The sequence below is a fragment of the Meriones unguiculatus genome, chromosome 11 (assembly GCF_030254825.1).
Source record: "Meriones unguiculatus strain TT.TT164.6M chromosome 11, Bangor_MerUng_6.1, whole genome shotgun sequence".
Classification (NCBI taxonomy): domain Eukaryota; kingdom Metazoa; phylum Chordata; class Mammalia; order Rodentia; family Muridae; genus Meriones; species Meriones unguiculatus.
The window spans coordinates 35,861,204-35,884,853 of NC_083359.1; the positions used below are offsets into that span (position 1 = coordinate 35,861,204).

The 23,650-nt window shown below is 45.3% G+C and overlaps 1 protein-coding gene across 5 annotated transcripts in view; it reads left to right on the forward strand.

Annotated features, from left to right (window-relative positions):
• Nucleotides 1–23,650, forward strand: part of Kcnip1 (potassium voltage-gated channel interacting protein 1) — a 357,022-nt gene that overhangs the window by 315,800 nt on the left and 17,572 nt on the right. Inside the window, exon 2 of one of the 5 annotated variants that reach the window (XM_060363871.1) lies at nt 5,980–6,087. The exons of the other annotated variants lie outside the window; for them this stretch is intronic. Coding sequence (XP_060219854.1) covers nt 5,980–6,087 — 108 coding nt within the window. The remainder of the gene's footprint in view (nt 1–5,979; nt 6,088–23,650) is intronic. 5 annotated transcript variants of the gene reach the window in all.

Genomic DNA, 23,650 nt, shown 5'->3' on the forward strand with positions numbered 1-23,650 from the left:
TTTCACACTGCCAGCACTTTGATGCACCCCCCCCAAAAAAAAACACCCTTATCCCAATGCTGATAGGAAGCTTTTCCTCCATTTCATTCAGCCTGAGGGCAACACTGGCTCCTGTTGTGGTGGTTGCCAGTTCTGTCGGCCAACTTCTCTACTTGTATGATCAGAGAGAACCTCCCCTTCTCCTTCACCAGCAGAAGTTCCTGTGTTCAGAAGTCCTCCTGGCCCTTCCCATTTCCAGAGTACATTGAGAGTTGCCCAGGGCCAGGCCTTCCATCCTCCATTCAGCTTGAACATCCCTAATCTAACCAACCTTCTGTGTCTCAACTTGCCCCCAGCCTAATCCTACAGCTGAGAGTCTCCTAAAACCACAGTAAATGGCACTAAGTTTTGAGGACCAAGATAGTACTTTGAGGTATACTCTAGCAAACATGATAGAGCATTGTGAGTTTTAATTTTTTTTTTTGGTCAAAGGTTATAAATACTGAGGGAAAGGAAGATAAATACACGTGCAAGTAGACATAATTGCACTGAACCAGACTTTGTTCAAAGAAATAAAGACCATTCAGTTCATCTGCTTGAAAAATTTCCTCTCTATTTACGGCTAGTTGCACAAGCAATCCATAAATCTTTTCAGAAACCCCGTACTATTCAAGGTGAGATGCCCGCTACACCCCTCTGTATGTCTATATCCTCTCTATCTCCAGCCCCCAGAAAGACAAACCTGTGTGCCCATCCTACTATGATCCTCAGGATAAAATGATATTAGGGTACTTGAGTTCAGATGCTAGAACTCATGGGGCAGATTGCTGCTGGCCGGGGGTTGACACCTGCCTCTTTATTAAGAAAAGCCAATATAAATGTAGTGAAGGAAGAAGAAGAAAGCTACCAAGTCAGTTCATAACATCTCCAGTTACAGAGAGAGAAGAAAGGGAGAGATAAGATAGGGCAGTGAGAGGTACAGAGAGAGTAGAGAGAGTAGAGTAGGAATGAAAGACACGTGTGGATAAAGGTGAGAGAGGGATAAAGAGAGATTAACAGGAAGCCTCCCAATTCTCAGGCAAGCATGTTGCTCTCTGGTTCACATAATGCTTAAGCAATTCGTTGTAATTGTCACCCATTAGGTGTTGGCTTGGCCTTCATTCTCCAGAAACTCCCCATGGCAAACGGAAGTCACAGCAGCCTGCCCTAAGCTGCCCACAGCTTGAGCTGTGCCAACGATACAATCCCCAGACAAACCAGTGCTGTAGCTGAGCTAGATGTGCACGAAGGACCATAGCTCAAAATCTTCAGCAGACTCGGGAGCGAGTCACTGGAGGCTTTCTTTTGTTTAATGTGTTCAACACTGTTCTCCATCGATCCAGTATCCTTGACAATGAGTAAGTTACACTGTCGTTCTTTTGCTTCCCTCAAGGCAGCACGAGAAGAGTTAGGCTGTGCGTAGGTTTCTCCTCTCGACTTCCACCTCACCTCTCTGTGCCTGTCTTCTTCTCAGTCTCCAGCCCCAAGATGTCAAGCCTCTACCCTACCCCTCAGGACGCCCTACCGTGATGGCCCCTAGAGCCAGCCTCCCATTTATCCTCTCCTTGGCTTCTACTTTTAGTCTGTCAGTACCAATAATTGCTCGGCCTGTACCCCCCAACACACACTTTTTTTTTTTTTACTCTGACTGCTCTTGAATTACATTTAAAAAAAAAAGAAATCTTACTGAGGTAACTGTCTTAGTTTGGGTTTTATTGCTGTGGCGAGAGACCATGAGCATGGCACTCTGATAAAGGAAAACATTTCGTTAGGTCTGGCTGACAGTTCCAGCAGTTTGTCATGATGGTGGGGAGCATGGAAGCGTGCAGGCAGACATGGTGCTGGAGAAGGAGCTGAGAGTTCTACATCCTCATCCGCAGGCAGCAAGGAGAGACTGTGTGCCACACTGGGCATAGCTTGAGCACAGTAGACCTCAAAGTCCTACCCCACAGTGACACACTTCCTCCAATATGGCCACACCTACTCCAGCAAGACCACGCTTTGTAATTGCTAGTTCCACTCACTATGGGCCAAGCATGAATGTATGGGGGTCATTCCTATTCAAACCACCAAAGCAAACGAATGGGTCACCGAATGAGCCTGACATGCAAAATGTATTTTTTGTAGTTTCTTCGTTGAAATTATAGTCTTGGCATCATGGCTTTACGCTGTAGGCTGCCTTCACATTTGCCCCTTTTTAAAGTTAGAGAGAAGATGGTTGATGTGACATGTTCTTTCCAGAAGTCAGCCTAAGCTGTGCCTCCTGGGAAATTTGGGTTTAAAGAATAAACTGATGTTCTATGTGCTGGGCAATGTGACTACTTCTTGAGTGAAAGGCAGGGTTTGACTCCCAAAACTGTATTCCGCACAGTGTTACCATACAAAGTGAATTTCACTTCCTTGAAACTCATCTTTTAAATCTGCAAAATGGGTAGAAAGTTATTGTCTCACATGGGTTCCATGACATGCAGTGTGTGTAGATGAGGGGGAGGGGCTGGGCACAGAGAGGTAATCTGAATGTCACCTCTCTCCAGAACATTCCAAGCCACCCAGCTGAAGACAGGAAAAAAACAGCTGCTGCATAACAGAGGAAAGCTACAACAGCAATGCTAAGGCTGAAGGAAAGGGCCCTAAAGGTTTTACAAGAGAAAAAGAATACCACTGTATTGTAATAGGTACATTTACTAAGATGTTCCTGTGTGCCAAGCAATATTTTAAAATGCATTATACATTTCATAGAGTGATGCCTTCATATCCTCAGGGGGTTGGGTTTGGGGTGCCCATGGATGTCAGAACCCTTATGTGCTCAGATCCCTTGTGCTGTGTTTGCACAAAGCCTCCTCATAGCCTCCCGTGTGCTTTAAACCATCTCTAGATGACGAGTAATCCCTAACACAATGTGAGTGCTATAGAAATAATTATTATACTGTGTTGTTCTGGGAACAACATTGCTCATGTCTGCACGTTCTCAGAGAAGATGCATGGACTTTTTTTTTTTCCAGATAAGCTTGATCTGTGTTTGGCTGAACATGAGAGTACTGTTACCTCATTTGGTCCTTGAACACTATCACCTCCCCATCTCACACACAAAGCACAAAGAATTGAAGCCACAGCTTGGAGCCACACAATTAAGGAGGGCAGGAAACTGGGACCCAAACCTGAGAAGTTGGGTTGCAGAGCTCAGCCTTTCTCAAGAGAAGTACAATGATTGGTTTAACAAAAAAACCTATTCCCCACCTCAGGGCAGAAATGAGAGTTAGGATCCCTAAGCAGAATACCTCTGAGCTATACCTGAGCTGGTACAGCACCTTGCTGTGGGGCCTTTGCACTGTTTTGGCATGGACACGTCACTCTGGGTTCTGATCAATGGCTGTGTCCCACTTGAAGGAAGCCTGCAAGCTTACTTTACCCTGTAGTCAGAGGGAGCAGCTGTCTCTGAGGAATCGTCATGAGTACAACCCAACACACAGTAGGTGGCCTGTAAATGCTCCATGAGTAAATAAACAAATCAGTAGTGTGTGGGTAGACGGCATGATGATTTATCTCCAAAACCTTCTTTTTTCTTCGGGTGCACTTGATGGCCTACAACAAAGGCTCCCAAATTCACCATTAAAGACTCCAGCACCCACAGCACAAGCATACCTCTTGCTCATGTCTACCAGGCTTTGACTTTCCTCCTCCAAAACCTGACTTCCTAACCCTCTCTGTTCTTTCCCTAATAGATAGACTGAGACTCTCGCCTTGGTGCCATTACAGCCCCACACACTTTGTGATCACTTTACAGCGGTAAAATTAGCAGCTTGAGGTAAATCAGTGCTTTCTAGGTTATCATCAGGACCACCTTGTAAGATTTGGGGAAGGAAATCCCCGTCTTTCCAATATTCCTCTTTAAGCCAACCATCTGTTGTACATACTGAGCTCCCACACATGATTTCCTTCCATTCAAGAATTCCTTGCCTTTATGCAAGTTTGAAAACCAATGGATGAAATGTGTGGTGTGCCCAGCCCTGAAGTTTTCACGATCCTGAAGTTTTCACGATCCCATCGTTTTCCTTTATTGATGTAAGAAGGTGCATGGCATTGTTGCTTTCAAGGTAGTCAGAAGTCATGTGATCCGGGGGCATAGCATTTCTCTACATCACCATTACGGTTACAAACATCAGGTAGGATGCTTTTGTGGGTACATCCTAGGAGTTATGCAGTGGGCCCAGGTCTTAACCTCCACAATATAGGAGTCAGAAGTGGCCAGAAAGCCACTTCTAATGAGGAATGCTTCTTCTCCCAGGGTTTTTATAGTCTAAATAAGTTAAAGAGATACTGAAAACCCAAAGTGAGACCCTCAGACTTCTTGTGCAGAAAAGGTATGGTTCATAAAATGTTTGGCCACACAAGACCTTGAAAAGTATAGAAAGTATCTGAAAGTATCAGAAATAGCCCTAGAATGAGAACTTAAGAAGGAAACAGATTTAGACTGAGCTCTGCCGTCTGCTCACTAGTGACCCTCTCTTCTGTGAGTGGGGTAGTAGGGTCCACCTTTAGCATGTTGGAAGGTTTTGTTGAAATACACTGTATAAGACATTGACTTGTTCCTAAAGCTGTCTACAAATATTTCACGAGGACACAAAGAGAAGAATGACTTGCCCCCACCACTTTCAAGCACTCTCCCAGTGGCCATTGTCATCACATGGCCCATGGGCAGCCAGTGGGCACAACCAGACTGGCTCAGCCAGTGCCCCCACCCCCAGTCTCCTCTTCTGCTCCCTAAACTGGCCCCCAGGTGCCAGTGTGCAGGGGCGAGGCCCTGGAGGGGGCGCTGGAATGCCACAGGACCTCGCTCTCAGGAATTCAATATAGAAAACACATTAAGACCTGTTTACATGGAACTGCTGTTTATAATTATTGTTCCCTATGGGATATTCCCCCACTGCTTCCTCCAATCCTGCTTTAAACTGCTCAACTAATAGAGCTTTCCTGGCTTCCCTGGGGAGACATTCACAGACGCTAATAGAGCCATAATTCAAAAATTGCTTGATATACATGCCCTCAATTTTCCCCAAGAACCACCTAAGTGAAGATCCCTAAGCATGCAGTGCGCTCATTGGCCAGAGGCAAATAAACATGCCTGGTATTAAATATACAGCCTGCTGTTCTCACAGGTCGCCACCAAGCCACAACAGTTACCATGCAACAGGGGCGAAGCCAGCTGCTGGAGGGGACCTCCAGAGGCCTCTGGAGTCTGCAAACCTTTTTCAAAATACAAGCAAGGGGGTCAGAGTAAACACCCACCAGATCTGGAAAAGCGGGGACTCAATGCTCCAGGTAAAATGGCTTCGTCTTTCTGAAGGGTAAAGGAGAGGGCGGAAAGAGAAGCACCTCACAATGTTGCAGCAGTTCATCACCACGTTGCGTAAGCCACACCACCACTACAGAATTACCGGAAGTGTAATCTTGCCGGAGAATCTCCGCATCGCTTCGGTTTTCTGAGAACAGGCCTGTGGAATGGCGTGATTGGGGAGACCGCATCGCCACCCAAGATTATTGGGGCAGTAGAGGGAGCTTGGTAAGCACAAAAGCACCTAATTTATTTTTACAGGCAGCTCTTCAGTAAACGCCCCTCTGTCTTCTCTGCTGACGTCTGAACAGGGTAGGAATGGATGCCTTGATGGGCTTGTTAAACAAGCATGTGAGTGGAGTGCAGTCCTAAACAAGCTGAAATTAGGTGATTAAGAGAAGTAAATTAGGACTGATTAAAATAAGGTTGACTTCCACAAAATGAATACACTTAATGAAACTTGCTATCTTGAGAGGAAATTCATATAAATTGAAAACAGCATAGGTTCAAATGACTTTAGAGACCATTCTCAAGAATTCACAACTGATGATTAATAAACTAAAAATATAGAGAGAGATGATCAATGCTGGTAAAACAGAAACCCAGTGTCCTCCTGGCTTTTGTTGCAGAAGAAAGTGAGGACCAAGAAAATGGAAGTCCTACCCCAAAACTGGAGGTGCTGGCCCAGATTCCAAACTTCCCAACCGATCCCTCTGCTGGCTCAGTCATTCCCTCTGGTCAGTGGGTTTTTTTGTTTTGTTTTGTTTTTGTTTTTGTTTTTGTGGTTTTTTTTTTTTTTTTTTTTTTTTTTTTGCACTGTTGACAATTCTTGGGAACAGGATGGCCGACCTACATATTGTATCTTGTTGATAGAGTCAGACTGGCATCTAGGCAGAGTTACTACAAATGTTTGTATGGTCTAACGCCCTACCTTTCTTGGCACATGAGTAATCTAGATGGTGAGGGAATGCACCCCAACCTACTGCCCACCCTCTGAGTACCATGTTTTGGAAACAAGTTCCTGGTTCCTCATGTCCATCGCATCCCCTGGAAGGCCCTGAGAAATGAGAATCCTTCACAGAGGAGGCGATGCCACTATACAAGCAAAGCCACACCGCAGCCGCACAGGAAGGATGTGACAGAGATACGATTCAAATCATTCCAGTTCCTGCGTTTGTCAGCCAGCTTTCTCGTTTCTCCACTTTTCTTGATACAAAACACCTGACCATGAGAGGCTCGATCATCCTGAAAACACACACTGACACAAATGAGCCTCCACTGACATATAAATGAAATTTCCTCTTGTAAATATGTAGAAAAACCCCTTAAGCTCCCCTTCCATAGCAACATCGCTGTGGCAGACACTTTTCTATTTGCAGGAAGGCTTAACAAACCTTCAGGAGAACCTCAGGAGGGACCTAGAGCCGCGGCGCCTAACCTTCCAGCGCTGCAACCCTTTAATGCAGTCCCTTGCGTTGTGATGACCCTCAACGTAAAAGTATTTCTTTGTTCCTTCATAACTGTAATTTTGCTACTGTTATGAATCATAATGTAAATATCTTAAATGCAGGATCTCTGATATGCAACCCGAAAAGGGGTCTCAGCCCACAGGTTGAGAACAACTGACCTAGAGGGAAAAAAGAAGTGAGATGTAGGTTTACCGGGGCGGGGGGCGGGGGGGAGTGAGATGTCCAACCTCAGCTCTTTCATCCCTGTGCTTTTTGCAAACTGCCCTTGCAAGAACTACAGTCAAACACACCCAGCCTACTGAAAAGCACCCCAGCCTCACCCCACTGGAAAGCACCTGAGCCCTCTGTAAAGCAACCCAGGCAGCTGTAAAGCACTCCTGCTCACTCTAAAGAGCCCCAGATCACTGTAGAGCACCAAACCTACTGTAAAGTACCCCAGCCCACTGTATAGTATCCTGGCTGGCTGCAGATTCTCAGACTCCTCAGGAAGATGAAGAGTAAGTGGGAATTGCCCTGGCTGTCCAGGATGACAGATGCTGTTGTTGGAAGATGGGGAGAAGGCTGAAGTGCTCTCAACCAAAGACTGCAGTTTATCTTCTGGACCATTTTAATTGGCAGTCTCATGTCACGGCTGCACACTTTTTCAAGAGTAATTAGCGTGCTAATCTGTAAGAAAGATGTCTATTAAGAATAAATTAATAATAGCTAGTGCATTTGGCTGGCAAGCTTGAATGATACGACCATCCTATAAAAACTCATGTGTTTTTAATGAGCCTGAGACATGTTTTTCAATGAACCACGGACGGTTCGTTTTTTAGTATTCTATACCCTACTTTGCTCCTTTCATGCTGTGAAAGGGTTTGTTTTGTTTACAAGTTACAACCCATCATCGAGAGAAGCCAAGGCAGGAGCTCAATGCAGGCACTAAAGCAGAGACCCTGGAGGAACTCTGCTTACTGGCTTGCTTCCTCTGGCTTGCTCAGCTACCTTTCTTGCACAACCCAGGCCCACCTGCCCTGGATGGAACCACCCACAATGGGCTGGGCCCTCCTGCATCGGTTAGCAATTATAAGAAAATGCCTCCCAGACATGCCAGAGGTCAATCTGATAGAGGCTTTTTTTAATAATTGTTGTTCCCTCTTCCTGGGTATGTCAGGTTGACTAACACTAACTGTGTCACCTATAGGAAGACATTAAGGGAAAATGGTAAAAACAGAACTAGAACAGATGTTGCTTAGGGAAACTTCAAGCTCTTTATACTCTTCAGAGTTCATCCCATCATCACAGAAAAAAATTGGGGTGATAGTCTCACCCTTCTCTAGCACTCCAGTGGACCCCACATTTTATCCCTCGGCTGGTAGAAGCAGGGGTACATAAGCCTGACAGCTAATCACCACACTTTCGTGACAGAGGACATGGGAATCACAAAACAGTCCTTGTAAATTTGGTGAATATAGGGAATGAAATGCATTCGACATAGCACTTTCCACTGAGAGATTTCTTTGAAACTTGTTTCCCTTCCCCTTCACACTCAGAGCCACGAAGAGCCTTTGAAGAGCTTCCCACACGGGCCTGTGCACACACTGCAGCATTGCAAGACTAGAGAAAGCACTGCTCAAACATGGCCTCCGTCAGTGCGGCCGTGGAGGTGTGGGATACAATGGGATGTAAGGAGAGACCTGGAAACAACCCGGTGACGTGACGGGGGAGGCCAACAAGCGCCAGAGGGAGGCAAGAGCATGTGTGAATGTGCGCCAAGGGTCAGTCAGCAAGTGGAAGGGTGTGAGGGTCAACCATGGAGTCAAAGTGTGCGAGTGTCAATCAGAGTGTCAAAATGTGCAAAGGTCAGTCAGGGAGTCAAACTGCAGAAGCAGTAAGCCCAGAGAAGGAGAGGGAGAAGAGGAGAAAGGTGAATAGGAGAGAGAGAAGCAGATCATAAAGGAGCCTGAATGTCGCATCCCAAAAGCATAGCCTTTCCCCTCAGGCAATGGGAGCCAGAGAAGGCTTTCAAGTGAAGATATGGTCAGATATATGCTCCTTGAATTCATCTTATTTCCTTCTGCCCCAACACATCTGCACAGGAGGCTCCTGAAAGTCTTTCTTATCCTCTCTCCACACACAGAATCCTCCTGCCACTGTCATACACGCACTAGCACGCACACGCACACACACACACCCCTCATCTACTAAGCCCCGTTTCTTTGAATTTCACCCCCACCATCACTTCCTTGGAGATGCATCCCCTAAATGCCAACACTTGCCCTGAGCCTGGCCACTTCCTCCTCAGTGGCAGTGTACCCTCTTGTGGTTTTCCCATTGCTGTGACTCTTCACACCTGTGATTCTCTCCCTCATGCACCACGTCATAGTCTCTGGGGACAAGACCCCACCTGGCTTAGCTCACCAATGCCTGGCACTTACTAGATACTCCACAGTTACCTACTCTTTGTTGTCTCCAAAAGATCCCTCTACGTGTTCACACAGCAAGCCCATCTGTTGGCAGGGTCCAACCTACGGAATGGAGGCTGGTCCACCACAGAAGTCTTAGGGAGAGATGCCAGGTCCTTGGAATTGAATCTCAAGAAGGTTAATTCCCAATGTTGCAGTTAGAAAAAATGTCAAATGTCTGTAGGTCTGATGGTAGAGCCTAATGTTCTGATGCAGGTGGGAATCCCAGTCTCGGGGTTGCAATGGTACCATGACCATTGTTCTAATCCTCATGGCCCCTGAAAGGGCACTTGGCACTCAGAAGGCATTATGTGAGTGCAATTAGAGAGTGAACACGTAGCTCTTGGGAGCCCCGGTCCCCAGAGACTCTGCTTCAGCTCACACAGCAGGCCTAGGCAAAGAACTTCTCCCACAGCCTCAGGACCAACCAGCTTTTACAAATTACCAACATCTCCCCATTAGCTGTTGCAATATTAAATTGTGTGACTGGAAATGAATGAATAATCCCACGGGCAAGTGAGAAAGACCAAGCAGCAGGATTTAATAACAAGTCCTGCCCTCTCTCCAAGCAGAAGGTCTCCCTAATTAAATATTAAAAATCTATCCACACAGCCAGAGCCAAAAAAAAAAAAATGCTTTTTCAGCAGTGTGGCTTGGAGTCAATGCCTCAAAAATCCCAGGTACTGTAAGAATGACCTCTCAAGGACCAGCCAGGACATGGAGGACAATTGCATTGTGAACAGACATTGCCATTTCTTGGGTTGTCCCATCTTTCCGTGTTTCATCCTTGTGAGGACTATGATTCACAGATGACATCACAAACAGAGTCTTCATGAGTAAACTGAGGTTTGGGGAGGGAGGCAGTAACTACCACAAGGCCATGGATCTAGTGATAATGTTTGAATTTAAACCATTGTATACGGTTATGAAACTTGTTCAGTGATTGCAGCAGTTAAGAATGTGGACTTTGATGGGGGGGGCTGGAGAGATGGCTCAGGGACTAAGAGTACTGGCTGCTCTTCGAAAGGATATGGGTTCAATTTCCAGAACCCACATGGCAGCTCACAACTGTCTGTAACTCTTGCTCCAGAGGATCGACACCCTCACACTGACATATCTGCAAGCAAAACACCAATGCATATGAAATAAAAATAACTTAATTTAAACAACAACCAAAAAAATGTGGACTTTGACATCAAGCTGGCTTGGATTTGCATCCAGCTCTACTAATTGCTGTGTGGCCTTGGGCAAATCATCTGTATTATTATTATTATTATTATTATTATTATTATTATTCCTCTTCTTCCTCTTCTTTTACATTTATTTATTTATTATTTATACAGCATTCTGCCTGCCTGTGTGCCTGTGTATCAGAAAAGGCCACCAGATCTCAGATGGTTATGAGGCACCATGTGGTTGCTGGGAATTGAACTCAGGACCTTTGGGAGAACAGCCAGTGTTGTTAACCTCTGAGCCATTACCCTGTACTCTTATGTCTCAGGTTCTTCCTTTGTAATGAGTGGTAGCATGTGGCTCACGGGGTTTTAGGATGGTGACAAGAGATAACGCATGAGACACACACTACTGAAATATTAGTTGCTGTAGTGATGAGAAGGCCATCAGTACTCTAACTGTGATCCCCATTATCCCGGGAAGTCCTCCTCTGAATCAGTTCCCTGCCTGGTCCACTGCTCTTAGCCAGGCTGAGTTCTCATGGCAGAGAAGTATTAGCTGGGTAACACTCACTAACCAAACGCCCTATGCTGATGGCACCTTCACTTATTATTTCATTCAAGTTATCACAAGAGTCTGGCAAAGTCTAGAGTAGTCATAGCCTTTCCCAGATGCTGAAGCACAGGCTGATAAAGGAAACGGGTGACCTAAGCTTTGTCAGAGAGGATCTCTAAGCCAGAGGCCCTGCCCTTACCTGCCTGGCTTCCCAGCCTGCGTCGCAGAGAGGTACTCCAAGCCTGGAGCTTGACGCTTTCCCTCCAGGGTTTCGGGAGTTGAGGAACTTTCCACATTTGCCTTTGACGTTCCTGAGTAAAGGCTCTTACGGGTTTCTTCATATTGGAAATCCAAAGTCATGGCCCAAAGGATTAGAAAACACACCTGAGCAAGGAAGAAGGTGACTGCCACCCCAGCCCTCAGAGATAACCTCACCTACAACGTGCCTGTATGACATCTTAGTGTGAAGGAATAGAGTGACTTGTGATGTCATATGACAGGATACGATGTGATAGATGTGGAAAGAGACACGTTACCTATCCCATGACATTTGTAAAGTGCTGTCAGTGCCTCTGAACTTGGCTTTCTTGCTTCGTAGTTCCTTCTAGTTTGCTTCAATTAAAAAACAAAACAAAACAAAACAAAACAAAACAAAAAAACGTCTTTTTCTCATGCTTAGTCTTTCCCTTTTAATTACAACCATCAAGGCCTGTTTCCCCCTGCAGGGTCATGAGACAACTAAAGTGAAAATAAAGGAGGAAGTTGCTGATTTCCTGGAAAAAAAAATTTAAGTCTGGGGAGATTTTTTTCCAGCCTTATAATATTCTCAGGCCATGCAGTCAGGTCCCCAGTCAAACCTGAATCAGGCTTTGGCATTCTAAACAGGAATTAGCAAGCCCTTTGGTGTTCTAGCTGAAACCTCAAATATCTCAGATTGTAGCTTTTATTAACCGAGAAGAGGAAATGGATGTTCTTTCCGTTGCCCTAACTTGCAGAGAACTGGGACCTAGTGGAAGGCCTCAGACCTGTGTGATTCATCAAGGGCCCTCTACTGCATTGAGCCAGCAAATGGAAGGGGAGCAAGCAAAGCCCTCAAGCAGAGAGCTAGCCTGGAAAAGCCATCTCTATGGCTTCCTGCCAATGGGGAAGGGCAGTGTAGATCCCAGTCCTCCTATGATATCAGACCTCGCAGGGTGATTACTGTTATAATTCATGGCTCTCCGCTGCCTTCTCAAAGCACACATAAACCAAATCTGGGCTTGCTTTGCTGTTTGCTGCTGCTAGAACTTCTAACATGGCTCCTGGATGCAGAGTAAGATGGAGTAGGACTGCCTCGCCCTCCTCTGGACCTTCTTTCCTTTTCTTTTGATTTTTTTTCATTTATTACAATTTTCAATTTGTATCCTGCTGTGTCCCCCTCCCTCATATCCTACCAATCCCACCCTCTCTCCTTCTCCGTCCCCCTCCCACTCCTCTTCTCTAGTCCCCTGATAGGTAAGCTCTTCCTCCCCTTCTATTTGACCCTAGACTGTCAGGTCTCATCAGGACTGGTTACACTTTCCTCATCTGTGGCCTGGCAAGGCTACACCCCCCCCCCAGGGGGAGTTGATCAGAGAGCCTGTCACTGAGTTTATGCCAGAGAAATCCCCTGCTCCCCTTACTAGGGATCCCACTTGGAGACTGTCCCACCTGACCCTATCCCTATCTTATTTCCTATAGTCTGTTTCTCCTCCTCCTCAAGTTCCTGTAGAGGCTGTACCATCCACCCACAAGGCCACTCTTTACTCCTCACCTGGCCTTCTGCCTGCTCAGTAACAAGGATGCTACACAGGGTATCCGCTTGCACCAAGAAACTGAGACCTCCCTGGGACAAGGGGGGTTCTTGGGTAGACTCACGGGGCATAAGCCAGCTGCGCAACCAAGGACACATATCACTCCTGATTACATTTGACCAGCTAGTGCCAGTCACAGGGACAAGAAGTACGTGGAAGAGAAGACACCAGAAGCTGATGGTGGTGAGCAACAGTAACCACCTCAGTGTCACATTAAAAAAAAAAAAGTCGAACAGGACAGGCACAGAGTCTCACTCAGCCAAACCTCATGATTAAGTTTAGTCTCTGGGATCCACACAGTGGAAGGAGAACTGACTCCCAAAAGTTAACCCTCTGGCTTTCATACACACATTGTGACATGCAGGCATGCACAAGTGTACCCTCGCTGGCACACATGCGTGCACACAAATAAATAAATCAGAATGAAGGGAAAGACATGTCTCCACCGCAGCCTCAGAACTCCAGGGCGTGGTCTTCATGAAGAAGGGCTTTGGAGCTTGGAGTGCAGGTGCAGGCAGGGAGCACCAGAAAAGCTTCATGCAGAGCATGACTTGAAGCTGCCTCTTGTACGTGAAGCTTAATTTTCAAAGATTCTTCGAATCCAGCTGAAGCTCTACGGTGAGCTTCCCTGAGGCCTAAATGCTAAGACGCCCTGCTACCTCCCTGGGTGGCATTCCGAAGGGTTGAAAATCTGAAGGCAGAACTCCCGTCTGGAAAGCTCCATTAAAGCATCACGCCAGGATCAGCCCTTACTACTACCCACCGCTAGGCAGATGAAACAGCTTCCGAGCCCTGTGACCTGCTGCTAATTAGCTTCATGTGGCTAATTTAGTCCAGGCTCATTCGTCCTCATCGACCACAAAAGGCTTCCAGGCAGCCCTCCTGCTTGTTCCCAGGTTACTCATGGGCAAGCTCTCCCTAGGTCTCACCCAACTCACAGCCCAGCAAAGACATTCAGTAGGAAGCTTAGTCCCCCTCCCCCCCCCCGGCTTTGCCTCCATGTGGGGAGGACACTAGAACAGGGCTGTTCCCTGCAGACATTCCCCTTGACCGTCACAGACTGGGAGGCTGAGGTTCCCATGATCCGTCTACTCCTGCACCTTCTGAACTTGGGATGACAGAAGCGACTGCTCAGGGTCTGCTGAGCTGGCATTTAAGCCTGGCTATCTCTAACCACAAAGTTCCCGTCTTTTTCTTCTTGTTCACGGCCACCAAGCTGCCACCCCGCCTTCTATGGCTACCCTGCCTAATACAGTGCTCCCATGACCTGTTTTTCTCTCTCTAGTCTTGTAACCCCATTTATCTTCATTCAGAGCTCCAACACCACATCTGGGTCTGCTGGCTACTGCTCTTGTTTAATAATGTCTAGATGACATCTACTAGAGACTTAGAAATTATTTGGTAAGTGGATGAATGAATAATGAATTAAGGATGCTGTCCTTTTCAACACTAAATCTAAGTTTCATCTTCCTGTGAGATACCTGTTCTCTTCCAGGACCCCAGTTTGCAAATATAGACTAAAAGTCTCTCTTCACAGTTAGAATGCCCTGGGTCTTAGAAACATCAACTGAAGTAAAGGCTGTCTCAGATGTTCAGAAAAGGAAAACAAAGGCAGAAATGCTAGGTGGATAACAGGGGTGAGGGGCAGGAGAGGACATGGGAAGTGGACTCCCAGAGCTATTAGAGACCTCCCTTCCTGCCACCTCAGACTGGCTATCCCTCAAATTCAAACAGAGTACAAAGGCTTGACTAGAGGAATCTGGTCTCCAACTTGTGGAGACGGACACAACCACAGATGCAGGAGAGAGGACTCAGCAGAGATGCTTGGGTGACTGCAAAGCACCTGGCCATCAGGCAGGTTCTGGGGTTTGTCTCTGCTCTCCACTTCTCACCTCCGGGATATTTCTGATCCTGTGTCTCGAGATGAAATGGGAATGAAAAGACTTAGCTGATAATAAGCTAACAATGAATATGTAGTGATATTGAAAAGCTACAGGGAATTAAATGAAACGATTTAAACAAAGTCCCCAGAATGTTCAACATATAAATAGTCTCTCTCCTCTCTGAGCCTCAGTTTCCCCTTCTGAGAAACAGAAGTAATATAATGTGTTCCTCATAGGAGCTAAGCCAAGAGGAGCAGTCTAAAGCATAAAGCTAGCCCACAACGCATACTGAGCCCTGGACCCGTAGGTCTGTCCTGGTAATGTGACATAAGCAGACAAAAGTACACATCTAAGGTCCTGTCCTGAGTCTATCCAGGGCATCCTGAATCCTCTGTGTTGGGACCTCAAAAAGATAAAATTTAGTCGTGTTTCTAGACCGTCACAAACACTTGGAAAAATACAGTGTAGGGCAGAGGAGAGGTGCTATTGGGTAGGGACTGCAGCTTTGCACAGAGAGTATGAGTGAGTCACAATGAATAAATGCTCCTTGCACTTTCCACCAAAGGGGTCATAGGGATGGTAGGGATTGCAGCCTACAAGAGAGTTCATCTTCTGGGCCATCTGGTATGCTCCTCTGCTGCCTGTGTCCTTACATAGGAATGGAGGCCTGGCCTGGCCACCATCTCTAGAGAAGCCAACATTCCAAATTTTTATGTGAAGTAAATGGTGAAAATTGCACCATTTATGATCCAATGCTGGTACTTTTGGATGCAAACTATGATTTGTGAGCTAAACTGTCAAATTACAGAATTAGCCATTCAGTTATCACAACACTGTCTACTTCCTGCCCTATGCCTACAGTGCTACTCACTTAATGAACAGTGAGTTCTTACTCCAGTTAGGTTTCACAGGTGGGTGGGAACGATGTCATCTAATAGAGGTCTCTAATAGAGACAGAGGTTTGCATGTGACTAAATTCCAGAGCTGTTGCAGAGGATCCCCACAGGGGTTTGTCCATGAATCACTCTTGTAAACAGCACCTCAAAGTAGACCTTTCCATGCTAGGGTGAAACTGGGCTTTACCTGAAGTTACCTCAGCAGGCAAGTACTGGGTGAAAAGGACCCCCATCTTCCTCCAGGACCATCTGGGAACCAGCCCCACCCTTCCCCCACATCAAACCCCTCCTCATGCTTGGTTTCTATTTCAGTCCATGCAATCTACTGCTACCCAATGTAGATTTAAGTGGGACAGACCCCTCCCAAATAACACCCCCACCCCATGACTCTAGACTTCATTGGTAGGGGTGCCTTTGTGGTAATGATCTGAGCCCTGAAACAATCCAGGAAGACAGCAGGGCTTTGAAACTGGCTGTATTTCCTCTTTTTATGATGGTTCATTTTACATTTTTATTGGCTTCTCCACTGATTGCTCCTGGCTCTCTGACGGGATGTGAGATGCGCTGACATTTCTAGAGATCAATATATTAATAAATCACGAAGTTCATAATGTCTGATTTGCTTCTAAATGAGACAGAACTATTATCACCACAAAGTTGCACATAAAATATGCCCAATTGTGATGTATTGTGTAGTCTAAGCAAAGGCATCGAGTGAATAACCTTTCCCCAAAAGAAGGAAACAATCAAAGCTGAATAACTTCATTAATAATTCAAGGTGTGTCTGCCAAGGCTTCATTTATTAAGTGCACAGTTAAGAGGCTTCCACACTGAGTCCTGGAAAGGAGGACGCTACCTTGACATTGCCTCTTGCCGCTGGGCAGGCGCACACAATCTCATACACACTGACTGACTGTACTCCTCACATTTGGCAGTTCATGTGCCAGCCAAGGGTAATGTCCAATGGCCTCCTTCAGCTAAGAAATAGACCAAAACAATGCATGCAATGACTGTCTGGATTATTAAGGGCAGAGGACATGAAGCCACGTGGTAACTCCAGGGAGAAGGAGGCAAGAAATTTTCTCAATGACTGTCAGTTATTATGTCTATTTGCTAATGCTCCAGGCACTGTTTCTGCTCCCATTACCCACAGACATCTTGCCCCGTTCCACGGCCACCCTAAATCTTGATGCTCTTTCATCCAGAGTCTTGGGTCTGCAAACAGCCATTACAGTTAATATAGACGATAATGGGCATTTTAGCCGGTCAGTGTCCAATCTGAACTGACAATTGAGTGCCCTTTTAGCAGAGTAAATCACAGAACAAGAAAGTCCCCCTCTATGGAAAAGAAGTCCATTTAATTAACTAGCTCCATCAGGATATGCAGAATCGTGACCTGCACAGTGTCTAACTACTTGACCATTGGATTCTGCTGTTGTGAATGCCTTTAAAATCACTGCCATAATGCAAGCAAGAATTGAATTACGCATGTTGATACCTATTGTGCACACAGACACTGAACAGACCTTATCTCACCTAGATTTACAGCTACAAGGCACCTATGATTGTAACTCATATTAGACTAATAACCATATACCCCCTAGGGACAGTGAGATGATCAGATCAATTCTAAAACTATTACTATGCTCTATGAGCTCACCAAGTAAGGCACCTAATACGGCAGACACCCTCTCAGCTACCTTCCATTACTCCTCTGCTTGAGACATTTCACATGATGTGCGGAAGATTATGTCTGCACTAGCAACAAGGAGAAGGCTTGTTATCTTGGATTACAATGACTAGGATGACAGGATGAAATTAGCTTCTGACTCTTCAGCACACTGATTTGAGATAGTCCATCCTATGTCACATGTCCTAAAATAGCAACGACAATATGCTGGGGCCCAGTTATCCTGGGGAATCATCTTCCCCAAGGCAAATCTACTCCACTTCTTCACGTTACACTGATAACCTGAATCAGGCCGTGATCAAGATGTTGACAATAAGGCATTGATAGGTGGTGTCTTCTTCCTTCCCAAGAGCAGCTGTTTAGACATTTTAAAACCCACCAGAGCTAACACTCTACTTTGAGAACATCTTTACCTAGCAAGTTGTCAGGGCACGCAGCAGGCTCATCACACCTCACCAATTCAGTGAGTTTCCGTCATGAGTAAATGCTATGCTCATCTAAGATGACTCCTCTCCGACTCTCACTGTGAGCAATCTCTTCAGTTACTCTACTCCTGCATGTCTCCATCTTAAACAAAAACAAAAAAACACCCTTCCCTCCCGGAGGCTTTTCATTTGTAGTGAATTGTCACCACCGATTCTTAGTCAAGAGGAGTAATACAGACCCACCTATTTTTGTTTTTGCTTTTGTTTTGTTTTGTTTTTTCCTGCAGAGGTAGCCTAGCTCTTGAGGTTGCCGGCCCCCCTACACAGGTCAGCAGTGCTTATTAACAGGCTATCTCCACAGGCGGGAAGCACAGGGCCACCGTCCTACTGAGTTCAAAGGAGAGCGCTTGGGGGCTTTCCCCACAGACTGCTAGCCGGTGGTAGGATTCCGTCTTCCTTTGACTAATTGCCCCCTAGAGCTGCAGAGACCGCTCAAGTGACTAAGTAAACTGTCAACAATTTCATCTCGGGCACTTTTTCCGGACAAAATGGCCCACTTAAAATATCATCTAGACGCTTCTGCCGGTGGCTGAGAAGCTCCAGGGAGGCTGACGATTCTAAGATGCAACATAGCCATAGGTTCAGCTGCAGAAGATGTTGCCTGGAGACTAGGGGACTTGGTGGGCGTGGCCAGCTCCATGCCGGAAGCCCCTTGTTTGGTTCCTGCTTCCCCAACCCTAACATCTAGGTAAATCTTTTCCCTTTGCTTTTCAAACTCGGTCAAAAATCAAAGGAATGTGACATTCTTGTGTAACAAACAGAACTTGGACATCATCACATGTACTAGGTGGAATTTTAATGGCTGGGTTAGAGTTCTGACACTTATTTCTGACAGGTAATTCCTCACAGCAAATGCCCACCTGCCAGGAAGCTGCAGGGGACATTTGACGGGGACATTTGACGCCCTCCTCCTCACACATTCAGGGCCCTGTGGATCAGAAGACCAAGTGTGCCCTTTTGTTAGGAGAAAGGGCAATGAGCCCAAACAGGCTCTATACCCACATCCTCAGCTTCCATTTAACAGAAGTAGGAAGCACTCAAAGTTTTGTTTTTTGTTTTGTTTTGTTTTTCTATAGGACTGTTTCTTAGGAACGTTCTCAGGACAGGTGTAAATGAATGAGAAATGTATAAATTCAATTTTGCTTAAAAGGGGCAGGAGGGGTTTCAAGATTAAGAGAACAAACGCTTGAAGCGAAACATGATTTGAGTTTTATTGAACCAAGAAGACTGGAAAAATACCTTGAACACTCAGAAAATCTTTATCAGGCTCAGCTCAGGCACTCACGGGACTCATTGTTAAGTATATAAAAATCGGAGCTGACGAGCCGGGCGTGTTGTGTGTGTCTGGCGATTTTTTTTTGACTCACCTCAGAGTCTCAGCTGTGAGAACCTAAGCCTTAAGGCTCCGAGACCAAACAGAGACCTCTCTGCTATAAGCAAGTACGGAGAAGGATCTTTAGCCCTGATGGCTGCGGGAAGCCACTGATCAGAAATTACTGCTGACCTCACAAAGCACTCATCCGTATCTAAGGGAAGGCACAGGGTAGCATTTTGAATGCCAGCATACGATAACTAATGCATCTTCTAATGTGCCCAGCAGAATTCAGGGAACACCCAGCCACGGGAAGTAAGTTTTAAAAAGGGAGCACTGTGCTCTCTACTGTTTGGGCACATTGTCACATAAATTGTTTACAGCTTTTAAAGGCCTCCTTTTGAACATAGCTTCAGCAACACCCCACATGTTTTGACAGGTCCGGTCATCATGCTGTACTGCAAAATAGCATGAGTGTTTCTGAGACGTAAGTGACTTAGAAACTAAATGTGATAGATTTGGAGAACGTGGAATTTCCCAGGGGCATACCTGTTCCACACTGAGTTCTTAGTGTTCTGGTTTGTTACTGACATCATGCTTTGATCTGTTTACAAAATCTGCCCGAGTAACGTCAGTGCTCGGACTTCATGGAGACTAGCTGTAGGTCCCTGGAAAAGATCGGTTTGGGTAAATGTTCTTCACGCACAGAGAAAGAGTCACTGTATTTGCCACAGTTGGGTAGAGGCTGCTTGTATCAACGAGACTCAGAGTTCACATGCTGTGTTGATCCGATCTCCTATGCTAATACTGATGTGTTAGGCTGCTTAGGTGTGTGTGTGTGTGTGACAGAAAGAGATTTTTATTCACTCTCTGAGGATTTCATATGTGCATACGATATATTTGTCATATCCATGTCCCCATTATCCATGTCTCTCCTCCAGCTCTTCCAAGATGTGCTTTCTCTCTCACATACACACACACACACACCAACTCTTTTTTTTAAAAAAAATAACCCACTATATCTAATTAATGCTGCCCACATATGCATTATTTTAGGGTCATCTACAGGAACACCCGTGTCCTCACACATTCAGTGCCCTGTGGATCAGAAGACCAAGTATGCCCTCCCTTCGGGAGAAAGGGCAATGAGCCCAAACAGGCTCCATACTGAGGAGGATCTCTCAGGTCATGACCTGTGGGTCATGATCCCTTTGGCAAACCTCTGTCTCCAAAAATATTTACATTACGATTCCTAACAGTAGCAAAGTTACAGTTGTGATGTAGCCATGAAAATAATTGGAAGGTGAGAACCACTGTGCTGAGGTGTAGTCTCACGTGTGCCCACACCCCTGAAAAGAATCGATTCTTCCTTCCCTAGCAGTCATCCACTGTCAATCACGTGTTCTGAGAGAGGAACTTTTAAATCTCCAGTTACGACTGTGAAAATGTTACTTTTCTTTCTAGTTCAGTTAGTCTTTGCTTTAAGTATACTTGAAATGCTACTGTTAATTCATACTTCCTCCTAGGTGGAACTAACTTCCTTACATCATGAAATTCCTTTTGGTCTATCCCAAAGCTTCTTAACTTACCATGTACTTTACCTGATAGAACTTAGCCACTCCAGCATTTCTTAATTCAAGTTTTCATGGAACATACTTCAAGAAGCATTGGGTTAAGATATGTTTTTTATCTGATGATCAGCATTGACAATTTTCGACTTAGGTTTATTTTTCAGCAGCATAACCCTGGCGTTTTCCATGTGGTTTTCTTTGTGTTTATATTGCTTGGGTTTATTTCTAGAACATCCTGAATCTGTGGCTTCTTACGTTTCACTCATTTTTAAAAATCCTTAGTGTTTCTTCAAATATTGCTTCATCGGTATTATTTGTTCCTTCCTTTTGGGGAGCTTTTAATCATATATATGTATATACAGGCATAAACATACACACACACATATCTTATCTACATTCTCCTCCTTTATCCCCTCCTTCCCTCTCTCTCTTTCCTTCTATCTTTTCTGTTCTGTTCACCAAATAGTCGATTCTCTTTTCATCTGTGTCTAATCTATTCTGAAATAAGTCTGGTGAGTTGGTGATCTGGGGTAATGTATTTTTCAATTCTACAGTTTTTACTTAACATTCTGGTTCTCTGATGGAATTCTCCAGGTTTTCCAAACCTCTTTCTTGAGCCTCTTTTCTTGTTATTTTTAATTCTATGCCTGATCTGTCTAATATCCAAACCACCTATATATCTGTTGCTGTGTTCATCTATTTCCCCTAGGTCCTGTCTTTAATATACCTAACAAATGCTCATTAAATGGTGAACATAACATTTCTAACATGAAAAACGTATGGTTCAGTCTTCAACTTCTGGGAGGTAATAAAGAAAAAGAAGCTTGTAGCCATGGGTTGCACTGCTCTGAGGCAAGCTGCCCACTTAGCTCTCTAACACCTTCAAAGAGATGAAACTCTCTTTTAAGACTCTCTTTCCCAGTTCTCTGTTGGAGTTCAGGTCAGTTACAAAATAACCCACCATACTTGGTCTTTTAGCTTCTTTGTTTTCACAAATGCTGACCCCTTGTCCCTTTCATCTTCAAGACTCAACTAAATAATTCTCTCTCTTTGGAGCCTTCTCTGACATCTCTCCCATCTGGTCCTGTGCCTTTGGGAAGAGGCATTAATTAGTCACTTCTTCCCTTCAGGGCCCTGTTCTTAGCCATCGCCCTGCTGCTCTGGAATGATTTGCCAACGAAGAGCTTGAGGCTAGCAGCTCAGAGCATCTCACCCACAGCCGTGTTTATACTGGCTCATGTTCTATGTTTTAAATGATAAATTCACTGAAGGCATCCAAGAATTGGGGATCAAACATCTTTTATTCATGGCTTTTCTTGACAAATCTAAATATCTGAACTTAGTGTATGAAAACAACTGGTTGAAAATGCTTCACACTCTCTCACCAAGTGGTTGCTCTCCATTTCTCAGCCACACATATCTCTTATGTCTGTTACCTGTACCCATCCAGATTACCTGCCCATGATCCTTTGCACTTCGCTTGCAGCCTCTAGTCTGCTTGCGTGCCTCCCCACCTACCTGACTATTGTAGACAGATGCTGTATCTTGTCCTTCCTTCCAGCACCTACCACATTTCTGATGGGCCAGAGAGGATCAATTTATATTTGTAAACACATGGGCAAGGAAGTAAAATTATTCTGTGTAATGCTGCAGCAACAGACCCTTGACATGCATCTGTCAAAACCTGTAGAAGCACAAAGCACAGTGACTGAAATCTAACATGAATAATGGACTTCCATTTTTACTAATGTATCAATACATCAGCTCATCAATCATTAGTACTTCAACTTTAACAAATACACTTCACTGTACCAATACAGGATGTCAACAGGGAAACTTCTCAGTACTTCCTGGGGAACTTTTCTACAAATCTAATATTGCTTTAAAAATGTAGCCCACAGAGCTGGAGATGACTCAGCAGTTACTCCCTCTTGCTGCTTAGTCATGAGGACTGGAATCCTAGCACTCAGGTCAGAGGGCTCACAAATGCCTGTAACCCCAGCTTCGAGGGATCTGATGCCTTCTTCTGACCTCCCAAGGCACTTGTTTGTACACACACATACTCACAGAGACAGAGACAGAGAATTTAAATGCATCCCCTTAGGGCTAGTGAGATGGCTTAAGGGATAAAGCTGCTCATCTCTAAACTTGATGACTTGACTTTGATCTCTGGTATACACATGGTGGAAGGAGAAAACCAGCTCTCACAAGCTGCCCCCTGACTTTCATCATGTGTGCCGTGACATGTGAGTGTACACATGTACGCTCAAATGCCACTAACCAGCATGATCAAGGAGGCAACCAAAAGAGTATAAAATACATTTCTGCTGTGGACACAGACCAGAAGACAATGGATACCCACCCAGTTCTCTGAACTACCGCTCTCAGGAACAGCATGGAGAAAAGCCATTCCAGGCTGGGCTTGAGGTGCTGGGAGGACTAAAACACACCGAGGATGCTGGCTGGACCATCTGACACGCCTTTAGTTAAGGGTGCTAGCAAGATAAGAGGGACTTAAATCAGAGCCCGCAGGGGAAAGCAAGACTGAACAGCATAGACCCGAAAAGACCAGCAGGAAGGTCCAGCAGAGCTCCCTGGGAACTTAGACTCACCCAGCTCTCCTGTCACGGGGGATTTTCTAGGTCTGGTTCTCCTCCTGTGTTTTATAAATGACGCAGTAAAAGGCTTAACCTGCATTCACTCTGTCTCACACACACTAACATGCTAATTTTTGACACCAAGAGCACTTTCTCTCTTTTACATCTGAGTTGCTTATCTTGCTTAAGAAAGGGGGAGAGGTGCCAAATGGGGCGACAGATTGTTTATTCGTCGATGTATACTAATAGGCGCTTCATCAATAGTTGTTGAAGAAATAAATTACCGTACAAGATGCATAGCTTAATTGCAAAGAAGAGAGGGGTAATGGGGCCTTCTCATGATGGAGGAGGTCTTAAGAGCCACTCTTCAATCAAACCTGGGGGTATTTC